General features: G+C 37.0%; 1 protein-coding gene and 1 long non-coding RNA gene across 3 annotated transcripts in view; one reads left to right on the forward strand and one right to left on the reverse strand.

Annotated features, from left to right (window-relative positions):
* Nucleotides 1–18,584, reverse strand: part of AKAP6 (A-kinase anchoring protein 6) — a 492,411-nt gene that overhangs the window by 318,187 nt on the left and 155,640 nt on the right. The window contains exon 1 of one of the 2 annotated variants that reach the window (XM_049612917.1): nt 12,297–13,004. The exons of the other annotated variant lie outside the window; for it this stretch is intronic. Within the exon in view, the coding sequence (XP_049468874.1) occupies nt 12,297–12,326 (30 nt within the window). The 5' untranslated portion in view covers nt 12,327–13,004. Of the gene's footprint in view, nt 1–12,296; nt 13,005–18,584 lie in introns of those variants that run through there. 2 annotated transcript variants of the gene reach the window in all.
* On the forward strand, nt 13,116–16,000 carry LOC125909588 (uncharacterized). The gene is made up of 2 exons (XR_007453734.1): nt 13,116–13,196; nt 15,815–16,000. It is a non-coding gene; the product is annotated as an uncharacterized LOC125909588 (long non-coding RNA).

Raw genomic sequence — 18,584 nt, forward strand, 5'->3', positions numbered from 1 at the left:
TCTATTATCACTCTTTCCTTCTTGATTTCAGGAGACCAGCATCTCCCAGATGTAGATTCTCCTTCAGAATGGTCCCAGATGACAAAGACATTGAGCAGAGCTAAGGTCAGCCTGTGATAGGCATGTAGTATGAGCAACAAATAAATATACATTATTGTTCTAGAATGCGATGATCTACAAGTTGCCTGTTGCCACAAAATAACTTAGTAAAAGCCAACTGCACCAGAAGAGTAACTATTGGGAAGGAAAAAGTAACCCTACCACTATTCAAAGATGATAGGACTGTATGCTTGGAAAACTCCAAAAAACAAGAAAATTTCATCAGACAGTGGGTAAAAATTTTAAAAATTAATACCTAGAAATCAATACTCATAATATGCACAAATAACTAGCTATTGGGAGCTTTAACTGAAGATTCCATTAATGATACAGCAACAACAAAGATAAAGTACCTTGAAATAAACTTAAGAGAAATGTGGAAGACCCAAAGGAAGAAGACTTTAAAATACTACCATAAAAGTTTTTTAAAAAATGAAAAAATGTGATAAAAAAACATGTTCTTGGATGGGAAGATTCTACCTCATTAAAATATCAAACTTCCCTAAGTTATTTTACAAATGTAATGCAATTCCTAATACAAATAACAAGTTTTTATTGGAGGTATGTGTTGAAGAAAGGGGATGGGAGTCTGATCCTAATATATAAGTGGACAAACAAGAATAGCCAGAGAAAACAACAACAAAAGAGCAATGAAAACAGACTAGTCTAGCAAATATTAAAGTATAGTATAAAGTCTTGGTAATTAAAACTATGTTACACTGGCACAAAATGCAGACAGACAGTTAGCATAAGTCCAGAAATGTGATGCCTGCTGGCTCAGTCAGTTAAGCATCTGACTCTTGATTTCAGCTCAGGTCATAATCTCACAGTTCATGAGTTTGAGCCCCATATCAGGCTCTGCACTAGGGATTCTCTCTCTGTTGGTCCCCTTCCCATTCTCTTTCAAAATAAATAAAAACAAACAAACAAAAAGAATAAGTCTAGAAATAGACTCAAATACACATGGGGTATCTGAGCATGTGATAAAGGAGGCATCTCAAATTAGTGGGAGAAAAAATTAATAACTAGATAAATATTTGGGAAAAAATTAAGTTGAAGCTACTGTGTACCTGGATAAATCCCAAATGGATCAAATATTTAAATATAAAAAATGAAAACAAAAAATTACTAAGAAAAACAGGTAAATTATTTATAACCTTGGAGTATAGAAGGCCTTTTGGATTCAGCTTCCAGAGTCCTTAAAAGAAAGATAAACTTGACCACATTGGGAAAAAAAAAAACACTTCATCGTGATGAAAAATATACCTTAAGCAAAGTCAAAAGACAAATAACAAGCCATAAAAAAAAATATTTCAGCTCATACCCAAGGCCTTATCCTGCTACTCAACACAGAGCTCCCATAAATCAATAAAGACCAACAACACAACTGAAAACAGGCAAGGAAATGAACACAGTTCACAGAAAAAGTAATACAAACAGTCCTCAAATATACAAAAAGCTGCTCAATCTTTCTCACAGTAAGAGAAATATAAATTTAAACAACATCAAAATATCATTTTTCAGCTATAAAGTAAAATTCAAAAACTCGATAACAAAAACTATTGGCAAAAGTGTAAGAAATAGGCACTCTTTCACATTCCTGGTTGAAGGGCAAAATTAGTGCAACCACTGGGAGAGCAATATGGCCATTTCTATCAAACTCCAAATACATATACACATTGACTTGCAAACCTACTTCTGAGAATTTATGCCTCAAATACATTTGGACTTTTTGTGGAATGACTTATATTCATGCCTACTTATTGCAATACAATTTGTAATATCCAAAGATTGGAAACAGACTAAATGTCCATCATCAGGGGACTAGCTAAGTAAATTATGAGATACTCAGTAGAATACTACACAGCTATAAGAAAGAATGATGATGACAAAAAGGTTCTATATTCTGACATAGAAAGATTCCTATTAGGTTTAAAAAACAAGATGTGGAACGGTGTGTAAAGAATAACATAGGAAGAGGGGCGCCTGGGTGGCTCAGGAAGTTAAGCATCAGACTCTTGATTGCAGTTCAGGTCACGATCTCACGGTTTGTGAGATAGCCCCACATCAGGCTCTTGGCTGTCAGTGCAGAGACTCTCTCTCTCCCTCTCTCTCTGCCCTTCCCCCACTCTATTCTCTCTCAAAAATAAATAAATTTAAAAAAAGAATAACATAGGAAGAAAATAAGAATATACATTCATGTCTCATTATACATGCATATACAAGCTCTAGAAAGATCGTTCTAAAAATCAGTAAGAATCAGTACCTACCCAGCTGGCGTAGGGAGGGAGAAGCTAGAGAAGGGCTAAACCTCTGCATTAGAGGACAGAATGGGGACCTTGCATTGTATACCTTTTAATGTTTTTAAAGTTTTGAACTCTGTGAATGTATTCAAAATATTCAAAAATTTAAGACAACAAAACCCCTAAACCAGTTTGCTATGGATAATTTAAAGCTAAAGGACAGTGGTCTAATTATATTTTCTTCAATAAAAGCTGCCTTTGATGGACACTTATAATCAGTGTTATAATCAGTAGTCCATGGAGAACCATCAGTCTTTACCACTAGTCTGCTTTGAGGAATATTATCTTATTTCTCCATCTAAAAAATAAAGCAGCTTATCCAAGCACTTCAATTCAATAATTTTACCATTAAGAGCACTTCTGTTACTATTCTCCTAAGCACTTTTAAAAAGCTGAAAACTCCAATTGAACAGACTGCTCATTATAACATAAAATGCAATTTATCCATTGATTGAACAGCTTGATGAGGACCTTAATAATCCTTTGCTTTGAATGAGGAGCTTCAGTACACGGAAGGAAAAGGCCCACTCAAAATGATAATGCAGTGCTCAGAATAGTACTATTATCTGAACCGTTCAGTAATAAGGCATATTTGCTTCATTATACTGGACTGCTTGTCATTTTCCAAAACAGCAGTAACAGGATACTGTCATTAAGTCATAGAGCAGCCTAGGAGAGCCGATGAGATAAAATATTAGAATCGTCAGGTTTTCTCCAAGACCTGTATCTATAGGACAAACTTAAATGGGAGGCTGAGAAACAAATATAGGGGAAGAGGCAGGGCAGTCTGATGGAAGAAATATCACTCTAGGGAGTAAAGCCCTGCATTCTGTTTACATTTTCCCATTAACTAGCCCAGGATTTAAACTTCTTGGGCATCGATTTCCTGAATTGCAAAGTGTGGTTAATAATAACTTCTTTGCTGTGGTGGAGGCTCTGCCATGTGCTCAACAACCCATTTCCTTTTCCTGGGCACCCGGCTGAACCACTTTTCCCAGGTGCCTCAGGCAGTTTAGGGGGGTCACGTGACTGAGTACTGGTCAACGGAATGGGGATGGAAGTAACATACTTCATTGCTAGCCCTATCCAAAAATCTCTTTGAGGCTCTTCTATGCACTCTCTTCCCTGTCTGCTGGCTGGATTCAAAAGATCCAACAGAGGAATCTGATGTCCTAGAAAAATGGCAGAGCCTCTATATCTGCACTTTTCAGTCTGATAACACTTGAAATGTGGCTAGTCCAAATCGAGAGATGTACTGTAGGTGTAAAACACACATCGGACTTTAAAGACTTAATATTAAAGTAGAATTTAAAGTAACTTATTGGGGCACCTGGGTGGCTCAGTCGGTTGAGCATCCAACTTCGGCTTAGGTCATGATCTCTCGTTCATGGGTTCGAGCCCCGCATCAGGCTCTGTGCTTACAGCTCAGAGCCTACAGCCTGCTTGGGATTGGGTATCTCCCTCTCTCTCTGCTCCTCCCCCACTCATGCTCTGTCTCTCTCTGTCTCTCAAAAATAAAATAAAACATTAAAAAAATTTTTTTAAGTAACTTATTAATAATTTTATATTGACTGCATGTTGAAAAGGTATGATTTTTTGACATTCGGGTGACATAAAATATATTATTAAAATTTATTTTACCTTTCCATTTCTACTTTTTTTTTAATATGGCTACTAGAAAATTTGAAATCACATATAGAATTCACACTCACGGTTCATATTATAATTTACTGGACAGCACTGGTTAAGATGTAAAGAACTTTGATCCCTAAATGACTGCACAGAGCAGAACTGCCCTGCTACAGTGCTGTGTCATCACCACTCCAGAATGTACTTGAAAGGAGGAACTGCAAGCATCTACCCTTGTTCCTTTGGGAATCCATCCTAGCATTCCCTGCATGTGTACCTGACTCAGTTGACATAAAGAAAAAAGAGATTTGTTCACAACAAGGGTCAAGAGGATGGGGGAGAAGTATCTTATAACATGATGGTAAGTATGACTTACAGCTTTAGATTCCAGCAACATTTGGCAAAACTGGTAAAAAAAAAAAAAAAAGGATAAACATTGGAGGATATAGATTTCTCCCCATGGGTGGTGATTAGCCCTACAGCATAGAACTGGTCAGTTCCATTTTTTCTATCCAAAGCTTTATCATTCTAGGTAACAATGGCACTCACACTGACAACAACTTACCAATCCTGGTAGATACACTATATGGATGCAATTATAACCATTGGCACCTGTACAACCTGTATGGTACCTGCACCCTCCTTCCAACCAGGGACTGAGGAGAAGGATGTGCAGTGTCCCAAAGTGACAAAAGTATAGGAAATGGTAAGTGATTGAATATTAAATATTCTTTCTCTTCTTGTAATAAAAATCCATCAGACATATTGCAGTATTTTCATTTTCACAAAATATTAATTAATAATCTTATCAAGTAAATACTTTGTAGCAGTCTGCCAAATTATCAGGTTATGGGATGTATGAGGGTGCCCACTTCTCCACAAAAAACTGCTCAGGTTTTTGCAAGCAAGATCATTGCTAAGAATAATCTGTTTATATTCCCTGTTTCCTGTTGATAATTCCATGGATCAAGCTGATGAAACATGTTAGTGAGTGTTCCCTAGCTTTTCTTCTCATCTCTTTTTTCTTGGCAGTAAAGACCTCTTATAAGTGGGTCAAACACAAAGAGGCTAAAGAAGCAAAATCTCTAAGTTTCAGGAGTTTCTTGGATATATCAATTACAGTTAAGCTTAGAAATAATAGCTAAGTATAGATACATTGTTTCAGTTCATACAAACACAACTTCTTACTGAAAAGCTTTAATTTTTTATCAGGTACATATGCACTTACTCAACAGGTTCTACTTTTAATAGTGTTCGGTATAAGTAAAAATTTATCAACTGTAATTGTGGGATTTTTAAAGTTAAAAACCATGTAACAAATGAACATTGTGTGGATCTGTTTCTCTTTTTAAGTGATTGATGCTTCAAAAATTAAGCATGTCAAATGTATAACACTCATCATTTTTAGTTTGATAATATATAACAATATCAAATATATAATAATAAATCTGATAGAAAATGTGTATAATACTATCCCAAACATCATATATTCGTAGTGATATTGTTTACTATTACTACTGCTGTGTCAAAATGTTATCCAAGTTTTATTTCTAAGCATCAATATCAAAGCTTTGCATTATCGACAACATTCATCTTCTGAACTATAACAGATAGAGACCTGTATATGCAAGCCCAAAATCAATATCTAAAACCTTCTGCAAGTAGCAGCCTTCCTAATTGTATAAAAAATTATAGTCCTGGGGCACCTGGGTGGCTGAGTAGGTTAAACATACGACTCTTGATTTTGGCTCAAGTTATAATCTCATGGTTCATGAGATGGAGCCCTGAATTGGGATCTGTGCTGACAGTGTGGTACCTGCCTGGGATTCTTTCTCTCCCTCTCTCTCTCTCTGCCCCTCCCCCTGCTCATTCTCTCTCTCTCTCTCAAAATAAACATTAAAAAAAGATGATACTTCTAAATGAATAAGAATGAAAATTCTTTATTTCTCTCCTATTTGTTACACTAAATTTTATTTTTGTGTTGTAAAATATGGCATGGATAAAAGTTTATAAATCATAAATGTACATCTTAACAAATTATCATAAAATGAAAACATACGTAACCACCACTGTGCTAAAGAAATTGAACATTGCTGACAGCCAAGATGTTCCCCATGTATCCTAGAGGTGATCAAGGCTATTACTTTATAGTAATCACTTCTTGCTTCTTTTTTCATCATTTTAGCTAATTAGTATGCACACCCAAATAAAACAGTTTAATTTTCCTTATTTCTGATCTTTACTTAAGTGAAATCAATACTGTAAGAATACAGTATGTATTCTTTTGTTTCTTTCACTTAACATTACGTTTGAAACATTTTTTCATACTTGTGTATTTTCTATCATGAGAAATGTTTTAACACACAGAGGAATACATAATTTATATGTAGAGTATAAAGAGCAATAATAAAATAAACACTCATGTACCCGTCATCTAGCTCTAGAAATTTCCTTCATTTCTTTTTATAATTTTTTAATGTTTATTTATATTTGAGAGAGAGATGGGGAGACAGAGAATTCCAAGCAGACTCCGCATTGACAGCAGAGAGCCCTACGGGAGCTCGAACTCACAAACCGCAGGATCATGACCTGAGCTGAAGTAGGACGTTTAACCGACTGAGCCACCCAGACACTCCTAGAAATTTCCCTCATTTCTAAATTGGGTTTATCTAACACTTTCTAAAGTGTTTTGACAAGAAAAAGAAAAGGGGAGAAAATACATGTAACGATTTACCTACTATTACTGACTTGTGGTTCAAATCCTCTAAATGGCTTTGCCAGTAGTACAACCAAAACAGCCAGACTTCCCTAGGCCACCCTCTTGAAGCTGCCTGAACTAGCTGGTGACTAAAGCTAATTTATTCCTGTGGCCAAGCTGCTGAGGCTACACTGTATGGAAAGGAACAAAGGCATGTGTAAATCCCACCCAGGGCCTGCGGTGACGTAAGCTGCTTTTGCCTGAACTGTTCTCAGTACACAGAAGACTCTACACACGAAATTATTTTGTTGTTCTGATTTCAGTCCTATATGCATATCATGATAGCCCACTCCTGTTCCCTGAAGATGCCTCCTCCAGTTCTGCCATGGAGTGTCATCTGGTGACAGTCACTTCCTTTGGGTGATATCCAGCTCATGACAGGGCTGAAGGACAGCTCCAATTTCTTCCTATATCCTCCATGCACAGAAGTAAAAATTCATTGCACAAATATTTGTTGAGCTCCAAGAGTGTGTAAGGCACTCCACGAGGTAATATACCCTGCATCGAGTATGGTAAGTGGAGTGAAAGCTCTAGTAAAACCCCAGACATGGACAAAAAAAATTAATCATTGAAAATGCACTGATGACCAAGTAAATGGTAAAAATCCCTGGAAGAATAAAAATAACATATATGTTACAAAATAGGTCCTACCTTTTGGGAAATGGATTAATTTATTTTGGCTCTTACATCCTGAGAGATCCTGTGAGGACGAAGGGTGCCCTCTTAGACACCACCCACACACTGCTGTACCTCATCCTGGGTTTTGCAAAAACTCTCAATAGACCTCCCTCCCTGACTACTTCTTAAGGGCAGGAACAAGGTAGTATTGTTCATTCTTGAATTCTCAATGGCCGACATATGATAGGGGAGGGCCTCAATAAATAACTAGTGAATTAATGAACAAATATTTGCTACCTGAAACATCAGCCAAAATCTAAAATAAAAGTTTAAAAATGAGTTCCCTTATGGATTATTCCCTTAATATAAGAAAGCCATGCCTTAAGAAGTCTATATACTTGTTAACTTGCTTATTGAATAGCTTTAGGGGTTCTAAACAGATAAGCATTCTTTAAAAAAAAAAAAAAAGTATCAGGCACCTGGATGTTTCAGTCAGTTAAGCATCTGACTTCAGCTCAGGCCATGATCTCACAGTCCGTGAATTGAAGCCCCGCATTGGGCTCTCTACTGTCTGCCCAGAACCTGCTTCAGATCCTCTGTCCCCCTGTCTCTCTGCTCGTCCTCCACTCATTCTCTCTCTCAAAATAAATATATAAACTTTAAAACAAACAAAAAAAAGCAGATCCCTATGCAATGTTTTTTTTTTTTTTAAAGTTTTTACAAAAGGTAGCATTATATGTATGCCTGGAAAAACGGTTCCTGTACCTAACTCAGGGATCATCAGTTGTTATATATTCAAGGACAGATATTTAGCCAGCATGCAGCAGTAAGGCCACACCTATTGTTTGCTGGCATCCATTGTGACTGGTCAGTGCCCATTTCTTGCTACATGTTAAATATATAAATACCATGCATTATATAGAAAGAAGGTTACTATACAATGACAATCACGTAAGAGTGGAGGTATGATAGCTATAGAAACCCTGCCACTGTGAAGAAGGAATTGTAGAAGAACATCTGAAAATTATTAGTGAATTCTACTTATACCTTAATTAATAAGCTAAATATATTAATACATAAAAGTTATGTAGTTTATTTTTACAGAAATACTTTAGATAGAAACTTAACAGAGAAAGCCTTTAAAATAAAGCTGGAGTAGCTATATTAATATCATAAAAAGTAAATTTCAGAGCAAAGAATATTAACAGGGATAAAGACAGCCATTTCATAACAATAAAGGGACAAGTTCATTAAGGGGGCATTATAACCCTAAATGTCCATGATTTTATGAGAGAGCTTCAAAATACATAAAGCAAAAACTGATAGAACTACAAGAAGATTTAGACAAATTTACAGTTTTGAATGGATATTTCAATAACCCTCTGTCAATAATTGATAGAACAAATAGACATAAAATCAGTAAGCAATTATAGAGAGAGAATATTTGAACAACACTAGCAACCAAGTTGACCTGACATTTTATGCTATGTTATGTTATTTTTTAGAGACAGAGGGTGAGTGAGCACACAAGTGTGCATACACACACACACACACAAACACATGTGCATGCACACAAACACATGAGCAAGCAGGGGAGGGACAGAGGGATAGAGGGAGAGAATCTTAAGTAGGCTCCATACTGAGCACGGAGCCTGATGTGGGGCTCAAGGCCACAACCCTGGGATCATGACTTGAGCCAAAACCAAGAGTCGGATGCTCAACCAACTGAGCCACCCATGTGCTTCTTGACCTAACATTTTTGAAATCTCTATCAAACAATAGCAAGTGCCTATGAGTATTTAGCAAGATGGATCATAATCATAAAACTAGTTTTAATAAATTTTAGAAGATTCAAGTCATAAAAAGTATGCTCTTTGGCTGCAGTGAAATTAAAGTAGAATAATAAAAACAATAACAAAAGACCTCTGGAAAATCCCTAAGAAGGTAGAAAATAAATAATACACTTTTAAATAAATAATTCATGAGTCAAAGAAGAAATCGAAAAGTAAATTAGAAGACATTTTTAGATTAATAGAAATAAATATACAGCATATAAAATTTCTTACACTGTTGCTAAAGCAGCATCTAGGAGAAAATTTATAGCACTGAACACTTACATAATAAAGTCTCAAACAATGACCTAAGGAAATTAGAAATTAGAAAAAGGAGAGCACTGAGATAGCACACATAGAGAAACCCTAAAATTGCAACTTACATTTGGTCATTGACAAGCTACTACAGGAAGAACCTTCTCAAAGACATCCCAAACCCTGCTACCCTTAGTCATTAAGGATGTATTCCCACAGTCACCGGATCTAATAAATACCGTAGGTAGGACTTGGCAGACACAGTAAGTTCTTTTTAAAAGACCAAAGAAGCTAAGGAGTAGGGAAACAAAAGCGGGGGGGGGGCGGGGAATAACACATACTACTGGGTTTCTTCACAGGAAGTGTGACCCCTGATGATCATGTTTTTAACAAGATAGCTCTCATACTTGATGAGAATATTTGACACTTGCTACTATTGTTTTGGTGATTAAGGCTAAACTTTCATTAAAATGAGTTTATGTTCATTAAACAATTGGAATGAGCCACACAAAATTGCCATTTTTATGTCCAAGATTGTCAAATATTTGCAACTTTTTATTGGTGAAGTTGATAATTCCCGAGATTGCAATAGATATAATGTGTTATAAAAAGCCACAATATTACATATTTTCAGGTTCATTAAATTGACATAATGCACAAAGAGTAGGATAATATTCTTTTCAATTTTAACTTTTTAATTTATTTTGTTTCAGACCATGATCCTTACCTTTAGAAAATCTTTCTCTACCAAAGCCACAATTTAATATCCAACATAGCCAATAGGCCACTCCCAAATCTCACCACACAAACATTTTTCTAGAAATACCCAAAAGGCTTCGCATGATCAGATACATATACACATTTTTCCTTGATAATGAAAAGGCAGGTTTTGCTCCTGAGAAATTTATCCTAAGTTACACAACATTAGTGTACCTCAAATTAAGAACCTGATGCGCAAAAAGAATGATCAAAGCATAATTTAAGTTGTGACTTCCTCTTCGTTTTACACAAGGATTTCTTAAAAGTGATCAGCTTTCTAAGTATTTATTAAATAATTCCAACTATAAAACCCCACTTGACATATGTTTCAGAAATGCGTCAGTCATATGATATGAGGTATATGTATGAATTTGAAAAATTACTGGATTAAATAACCCACTAGGTGGAAGGTCCAAAGCATCATTTGCAGCATTTACAGACTTATTTTATATGCCAGATACCTGGAAGCCAAAACTAAATCTGATACTTCATAACATAGGTCAACATTGGAGAAAGATGAGCAATAATACTGCAGCATTTTATGTTAACTAAACTAATATGGGGCACAAACAGAAAGTTAAGTGAGGTTATTTGGAAAAGAGTAGTGGTGAGTTTCATCTTAGTCTAAAGATAAAATTTTTTAAGTGCTCTTAAAATATATGAAAATTATACTAAGAAGCTTAACATCTCCTCCCATCATTTCTTACAAATATAAAAGCCTGCCTTTTGGATCTAGAATAAGGGAAGTGATACAGAAAAGAGGAAGATAAACTGTAAAGAGGCATTTTCCACATGCCAGATAAATCATACTTTGTATGAACTCCATTAGTTTCCCTAATGTCTTAGAATTTCAGTGCACTTGGGTAAGAACACGAAGAACTTCATTCGGCATAACGTCAAGGTAGGGAGTGAAATGTAGTGCCCACCAACTACGTTGGTGCAGTAGCGACACTTGAGACTCTCATTTCCAGCTGTGGAATTGAACAGTTTATGACCTCTGTCCAGCTTATAAAGAATTCCATACAAACAACATCCTACCTGCACCGTGAGGCAAAAAGGGGTCCAAAGTACCGTAGGCTCCTACACAGACTGCCGAAATGTCACGTTCCTCAGCCAAACAATCCACTTCTGTCAGTTACTCCACAACCAACCAGCAGGTTAAAGCAGAGCACAGCTAGCCAAGATCTTGTAACTCAAGCAGACCTGGTTTTTAACCAGCTGTCACCGGTTAACCAGCTTTATGAACAACGAACATAAAACACAAAATATAACTTTTCTTTCCTTACCTGCACACTAACAGGCTTTGGACCTAACTGCCTACAAGTTATGAACCGTAACTACAGTAAGGTTTCAAATCCTCAGTCCCTCAGCTCCCAGACTGCTAACTGAAATTCCAGTCCACATGTGCCCCCTCACAATTAGCAGGGTTATTTTAGGCACTGACCTAAGTTCTCAGAGAATGTTAGCTGATGGCAAAGGGGTGTCTAATGTGTCGGTTGCTTGGTTACAAAAGAAAGCTCATTTGAGAAGCTTACAATCTGTGTGCAGGGCTTCCTCGATACCCCACGGCATGGGTTTTTACTTTAGCTAAGGAGACACACTGAAATGGTGCAACTATCTTTTAATACCCAAAACAGCTCAGACCAATCATGAATAATAATAATTCAGTAGAGGCATGCAAGTGACTTGGACAGCTGTTTTAGAAAAGAATTTTAAGTTCTGACTGGCAGTGTCCAGTCACGTAGTAGACCGCTCCTCAGGAAGCCCCAGTGAAAGTAAACATACTGCCCAGAATATTGTCAAGATTATTCATGCCCTTCCAGGCTCGCATAGATAAAACTACAAATACAAAATACTCTGAACGTTCTTCATAACTAAGAAAGTTAGCTCCCCTTTAGAAACTGATACAGATCTGCTAAGGCCTTGTATTCCTAATAAACTACACCACCTACTGGTTAATGGGACTGTCTTACAGATACATATCTCATGGGAGAAATAACCAAAAAAGAAATAGTAGAAGAAAATTGCATTGTGCCTCCTTACCAGTGAGCTCCTCCACGAAGCACTGAGCATTCTGACTCCCAGGGTCAGATAAATTCACAAAACTTTCAACTTCCTCATCAGCACCCTTCTCATGGTTTCCACGAAAATCAGAACTAAAGGAGAGCGCTTGAATTTCCAGGAGGGGGGGGGGGGGGGTGTAGATATAAATTAGATAAAAGAATTTCCTGGGTTGGAGATTTGCTGAGAATCACTTATAGGAACAATTAGCCAAACATCATTCGGAGAGAAGTTTAAATAAAAGGGTTGAAAATTCTATTAAGAATGGTCAGCCATAGTCTCCCTAAAGAGAGCACCAAATCAGATGAGGTTTTCAATCTCTTCTCTTGCCTTTGCTACTGCTCTCCTAATCTCTTGACAGTCTTCTCAGTGGTTACCTGGTCTGGAAGCCTCATGACTCCCCTCATCTGGCTTCATGTCCCCTCCTCAGTGCTCCCAGGCTCTGCTACTGCCCGACATCTTAATGGTCTGGTACTTCCTTCCTAGCTTCTCAAACAGCGCACTCTAGTTGGCAGTTGCTCTCTCAGGTTTATCTTTGCACAGATGGCTTAAAACACCACTGGGCCCCTAACAGACACCAATGAATGTTTGCTAAATAAATGAGTTCTGGGATGTTAGAGAATCACTAAAGAACCTTGGGCCTGCCTCTGCCTTCAACAAGCTCCTCTCGCCCTATTCCCACTTTCCTAAGATACTGTTAAGTCAGAGTGACCAGCAGTTCTGAGGTGGCACAATGGATGTCATATAGACTTCTTTGTTACAAAACTCAATGACTGTCTGACAAGGGAGCAAATGAATGAATAATGGCATGTCAGATCTTGGGTAGGAATATACTTAGAGTCCATTTCCAGCTTCCAACTCCAACTGGGCCTGGTCTAGTCAGTAAGTTTCAATGATAAATAAGAATCTGCTTTCCCAAAGCCAAAAGGCTTTTCCACAGCTCCCTCTCAGACAAGCAATTACTCTATTTCTTTCACACCCCAGCACCTGCTTCCTTTAAGCTGAGGTTCTTTCATTTATGATGATAATACAGAAAGGGAAGACACATCCAGCAGTCAAAACAACTCAGTGTGGATGAATCACAGACTATATGGCTACCAACTGGTGGCACTTTAACTTTCAAATTCTTCGAACAACTTTCAAGAGTAAGGAGAAAAAGCATATTTTCTACTAGAAGTGAAGAAAGTATTTGGACTACTAGAATATGTCTTAGGAGTTATCTTTTTCATTATTGGCTTTTATCTAGAATTTGATAGCATAGTCTGTGACAATTTTATTTTAGAAAAGAGAGAGATGTAACCTCAGTTCTATGGTCAGTTATATCCTGGCAGGAAAAAAAAAAGGAACATGTACTTCACAGGGTCCTATTTTTAATTCTCATTTAAATAGCTGTCAGCTCTTGCCAGCACAAAAGAAGAAAGATGATAAAATCAAAACAATATTTTTCTGATCAGAACCAAGTATTAATATCAGTCTGGAAAACTATGTTTATGTGAGAATTTACATATTCTTCAGAAAATTTAAGAAACATCTAAACATAATTTTCCCTAAGTCTGTCAAACACCAAAAGTTTATATGTATAAATATGTACATGCATATGTATGTGTGTGTGTGTCTGTGTGTGTGTGTGTGCATATATATATATATATATATATATATATATATACATAAAATTTCCAAATAGAGGCATAGAAGCACTTGACAAAGTTAGCTGTAAGAGGGATTCTTCTAAGATTCCTATAAGGGAAATGTATTTCTTTAATGGCTCTCATTGTGAAATATAATCATTCATTTATTTTTTTTAAAACATTTTTTTAAAGGGTGCCTGGATGACTTGGTTGGTTAAGCGTCTGACTTCGGCTCAGGTCATGATCTCACAGTTCTTGGGTTTGAGCCCCATGTCAGGCTATGCTGACAGCTCAGAGCATGGAGCCTGCTTCAGATTCTGTGTCTCCCTCTCCCTCTGCCCCTCCCCACCTTGTACTCTGTGAGACAGGGGAGTGGCAGACAGAGTGGGAGAAAGAGAATCCCAAGTAGACGCCTTGCTGCCAGTGTGGAGCCTGATGCTGGGCTTGATCTAACAAAGTGTGAGATCATGATCTGAGCCAAAATAAAGAGTTGACCCTTTACCAACTGAGCCACCCAGATACCCCAATTATTCGTTTAATTATAAATTAATATGTTATAAAATATTCATTATATATTAAGCTCTGAGCTCAGCTCTTGGAATTAAAACAAAAAACAAAAAACAAAAAAACCAAAAAAACATGGCCCCTGTCCTCAAGGATCTTAGAATTTGGAGAGACAGCAGATAAGTAAATAATAATGTTTGAAAAGCACAGTGATGGTCTCTGCAGATGGTATCATGAGAATGAGAAGGAGGGGGTGGGTACCTTGCTCAGAATAAGAGAAGCTGGTCAGAGGAGGTGAGGCATAGCCAAGTTCTAAAGAACAAGTAAGAGGGAATCAGACCTGGATTTGGGAGGAAAGCATTCCAGGAAGAAAAGGCATCCTACAGGAAGACCTGGAAGCAGGAGAGTATAGGGCAGTTTGATGCAGGAGCTGAAAACACCTTGGTATGAGAAACCCAGAGTGCAAAGGAGGGAGTGAGCAGAGAGACAAGAAATAGAACCAGAAAATAAGAGAACTCGTCACACCTGAAGCCAGCCCAGAGGAAGGGATGTCTAGGATCACAATTTACAGTACATCTTAATCCTAAGGGGCTCCTGTGGCCGTTAGTGTCAGAGGACTGCAATTACAATTGAATTCAGTCATGATTTAATTTCCCATTTGAGTCATGAATTCACACAGATCAAAATCGATTGTTGTTACAAAAACATTACATAACTGATGTTTTACATTACTCTCTCTATATATTCACAACGTAAATATAGATGTTATTATAAACATCAACTTCATTTTTAAAGGCACACATAACACATCCTAAAGCAATGATTCACAATCACGAAGTGTTGGAGTTGGAAATCTCCTGGTTCAATTTCCTCTTATTGTAGAGGAGGAAACCACGGTCCAGAGAGGTTGTCATTTGGTCCAGTCATATTCTAGGCAGGAACAGCCCCTGTACAAGGACAGAGGTTTCTGAGTATCCCATAGCACACAGTGCCTGCCTTTAGTATTTGCTGGGGGTGGGGGAGCGAGGCAAATATGTATAATATATATAATTTTATATATTACATATTATAAGCTATGAATTATAAGCAGCTACTGTTGGATTTTAAGCACAGTAGCAAAAGCTTGGATGAAAGTTGTATTTTAGAAGGATCATTCTTTGTTTTAATAGGAGGGTGGGATTAAGGGTCTTTTCAACAACTCAGAAAAAGAATGATGATAGTTGGACTTAGGCAAAGGCAGTGGGAATGGAAAAGAGTAAACATATTGTAGAAACATTAGGGGGATATAACAGACATGATTTGGTAACCAGATGGACCTGGTGGGTGTAGAAACAGAGATGCTGAGCATGAGTAACTCTTCATTTCCAGGTATGGGTAACTGAGTAATCCTGGAGGAGGTATCTGATGGGATGCACATGAAGCGTTTGTGGAGAAAGAAGATGCCAGCCAGCCTTGAGATGAGCAGAACCAGCCTGCGATAGGTGCAATGATGGATGTCACAGCCAGATCATCTGCACATCCCACGTGGTGCTAAATGACATTCTTGGTATTTGAGGTAGTTTGTGCTACTTTCATTGCCTCCCAAGGTCTGGGCACAAATTATAATTCCTGATACCACTACTACACTTTAACAGTATCTTAAACTTCTATTTTATATCATTTCTTGATTTCCATTTCTGGTTGTGGCAGATGTGCCTGTGCAGAAAAACCATCTCACCGAGAACAGCTACACATGCTGAATAAAAAAGAATCAGTTTGGAGGCATCAGAGATTTGCCAAGGCAGCAGGGATTTGAGAGCTTAACATCCCACAGAGAATGGAAATTCAGAGATGAGATAGCTGGAACCATTTACCCCTTAAGGCCTTTGCAGATTTGTAAGCAAAGCTAAGAAGTTTAAAGCTGAGATTTCAGTTTTAGCCGTTTTCACTGCTGGAGGGACGACAACTGGAGCTCAGAATCTACCAAAGAGAAGGGGCACTGGTAAAGATCCAACATTTTAGGGAGCTCTAAGGGAGCACTCCAGAGGAGTACAGGTAAACCAGAAAGTAGACCAGTTTTCACAAATGAAGACAATACATAAAAAAGATAATAATCATGACCAAGTTGGATTCATTCCAGGAAAGCAATGTTAGCTTAGAGTTTGAAAAAAATTTTTTAAAAATCATATGATAATCTCAATACATTCAGAATAAAAACATATGTACAACAATTTAAAAACATGAAAAAGGAAACATATGGTGACAGGAATGTAGAAAGACTTGGATAAAGAAACTTCTTGGATAAGAAGACTGAAGATTATGAAAATGTTAATTCTTCCTAATTCATCTCTAAATACAAAAAAAAATGCTAAAGCCAATAGAATTTTATTTGGTACAAGACAAGTTGATTATAAAATTTAAGTGGAAAAATAAGCAACAAAGATGGAAATATTTTGCAAATATCATTAATTTCAGAACTTTTAGTTGCGGGTAGAGATAAAACCAGCCAGATAACTAAAGAAACATTATAAAGCTATAATATATAAAGTAATGTGGTATTTATAAACAAATGAATAGATAAATGGAACAGAATATAAAGCTAGAAATAGAAATTGATGGAGTTGGCATCAGTGAGAGAAAAGACAATTTGTTCAACAGATATTTGGACACTATGGTACTATTGATCTTTGATTTAAAAAAAACTTTATATTCCCATATTTTTAAGATGTACATCAGGATAAATTCTCAAGTAAAAAAATATTTAAAATGTAAAAAATCAAAACTTAAAAGGATTGCAGGAAAATATATGAGAAAAATATCTGTAATGTCAAAGTGAGGAAGATTAGAGCATGACACAAAGCCCATAAGAAAAAACTGATAAACTCCACTGTACAAAAGTGTTATACTTTTATATGAAAAATAAAACATCAGAAACAAAGTTAAAATATAAAAGACAGACAAAAAAGCACTCACAAATATCTACATTTTCTGTAAGTTAACGAGTAAAAGAGCAACAATCCCAACAAAGTTTATTTAAAAAGTATTAGTATAAAGATTACATAAAAGGGAATATAATTGTCTCTTTTTTTTTTTTCTATCAAAGGTGGTTTTTATACAACTGATAAGCACTTTTCTACAGCTGCACTTGTGGAACATCACATGGCAAAAACAAAAGTTATTTTTCGCTAGACACTTTTTTCTTAAACCTTATTAAAAACAAGAATCGTCCCGCAGAGCCTTGGTAGCTCAGTCAGTTAAGCATCCAACTCATGATTTCTGCTCAGGTCATGGTCTCATGGTTTGTGAGTTCAAGCCCTGCACTGGACTCTGTGCTGACAGTGCAAAGCTTGCTTGGGATTCTCTCTCTCTCCCTCTCTCTCTGCCCCTCTCTCGCTTGCACTCCCTCTGTCTCTCTCTCAAAATAAATAAATAAACTTTTAAAAAATGAGATCGGTCCTAAAATATAAATATAGAAAGAAAGAAATTTAAATTCACAAAAAAGGCCTGTACATTATCAAAAAGTCACTGAAATACCACATTTGGTTTTATAAAAAATCAAGTCCCTTTTGTTGTAAAAGGAACACAGCAATTTGTTGGTGTTGATGGTGTGGTTTCTTCCTGCAGGGGATGGGTTTTATTATTTTTTTACCTGCTTTCCCTAGCAAATACTCTTACTTGCTAAGAAGAGAAAATCCACCTAGCTCAAGAGGCAGTGAAAATGAGGAAAGAAACATGAGAAATGGCCCCTTTGGTCATGGTGCACCCCCAGCCCCCTTTCAGCTCCAACTTCTTCAAACTGAGGCTAAGATTCTACCCCACCTTCCTTAAGAGTGCCTGGTCCCTAGGGAAAGAAATGCAGCTGGAAGGGGATCACAAAGCAGGAACATGGAACTCCCTCAGCCACCTTCCCCGACAACAATAAAATTAATTTAGTACATTTTATATCAAAAAGAAGGGGAATAAAGAGTGCTAGGGTGGTAGTGGGGATGCTACTTTATACAGAGCGGTAAAGAGACAAGCTCTGATAAAGTGATATTTGAGCAGAGATCTCAAGGAAATGAGGACTGAGACAGGAGTGTATTTGGGGGAAGCATACCCCAGGAGGTCAGAAAAGCCAGTGCAAAATCTCACAAGTGGGAGTTTGCTTAGTATACTTAGG

Source organism: Panthera uncia (genome assembly GCF_023721935.1).
Source record: "Panthera uncia isolate 11264 chromosome B3 unlocalized genomic scaffold, Puncia_PCG_1.0 HiC_scaffold_1, whole genome shotgun sequence".
Lineage (NCBI taxonomy): Eukaryota > Metazoa > Chordata > Mammalia > Carnivora > Felidae > Panthera > Panthera uncia.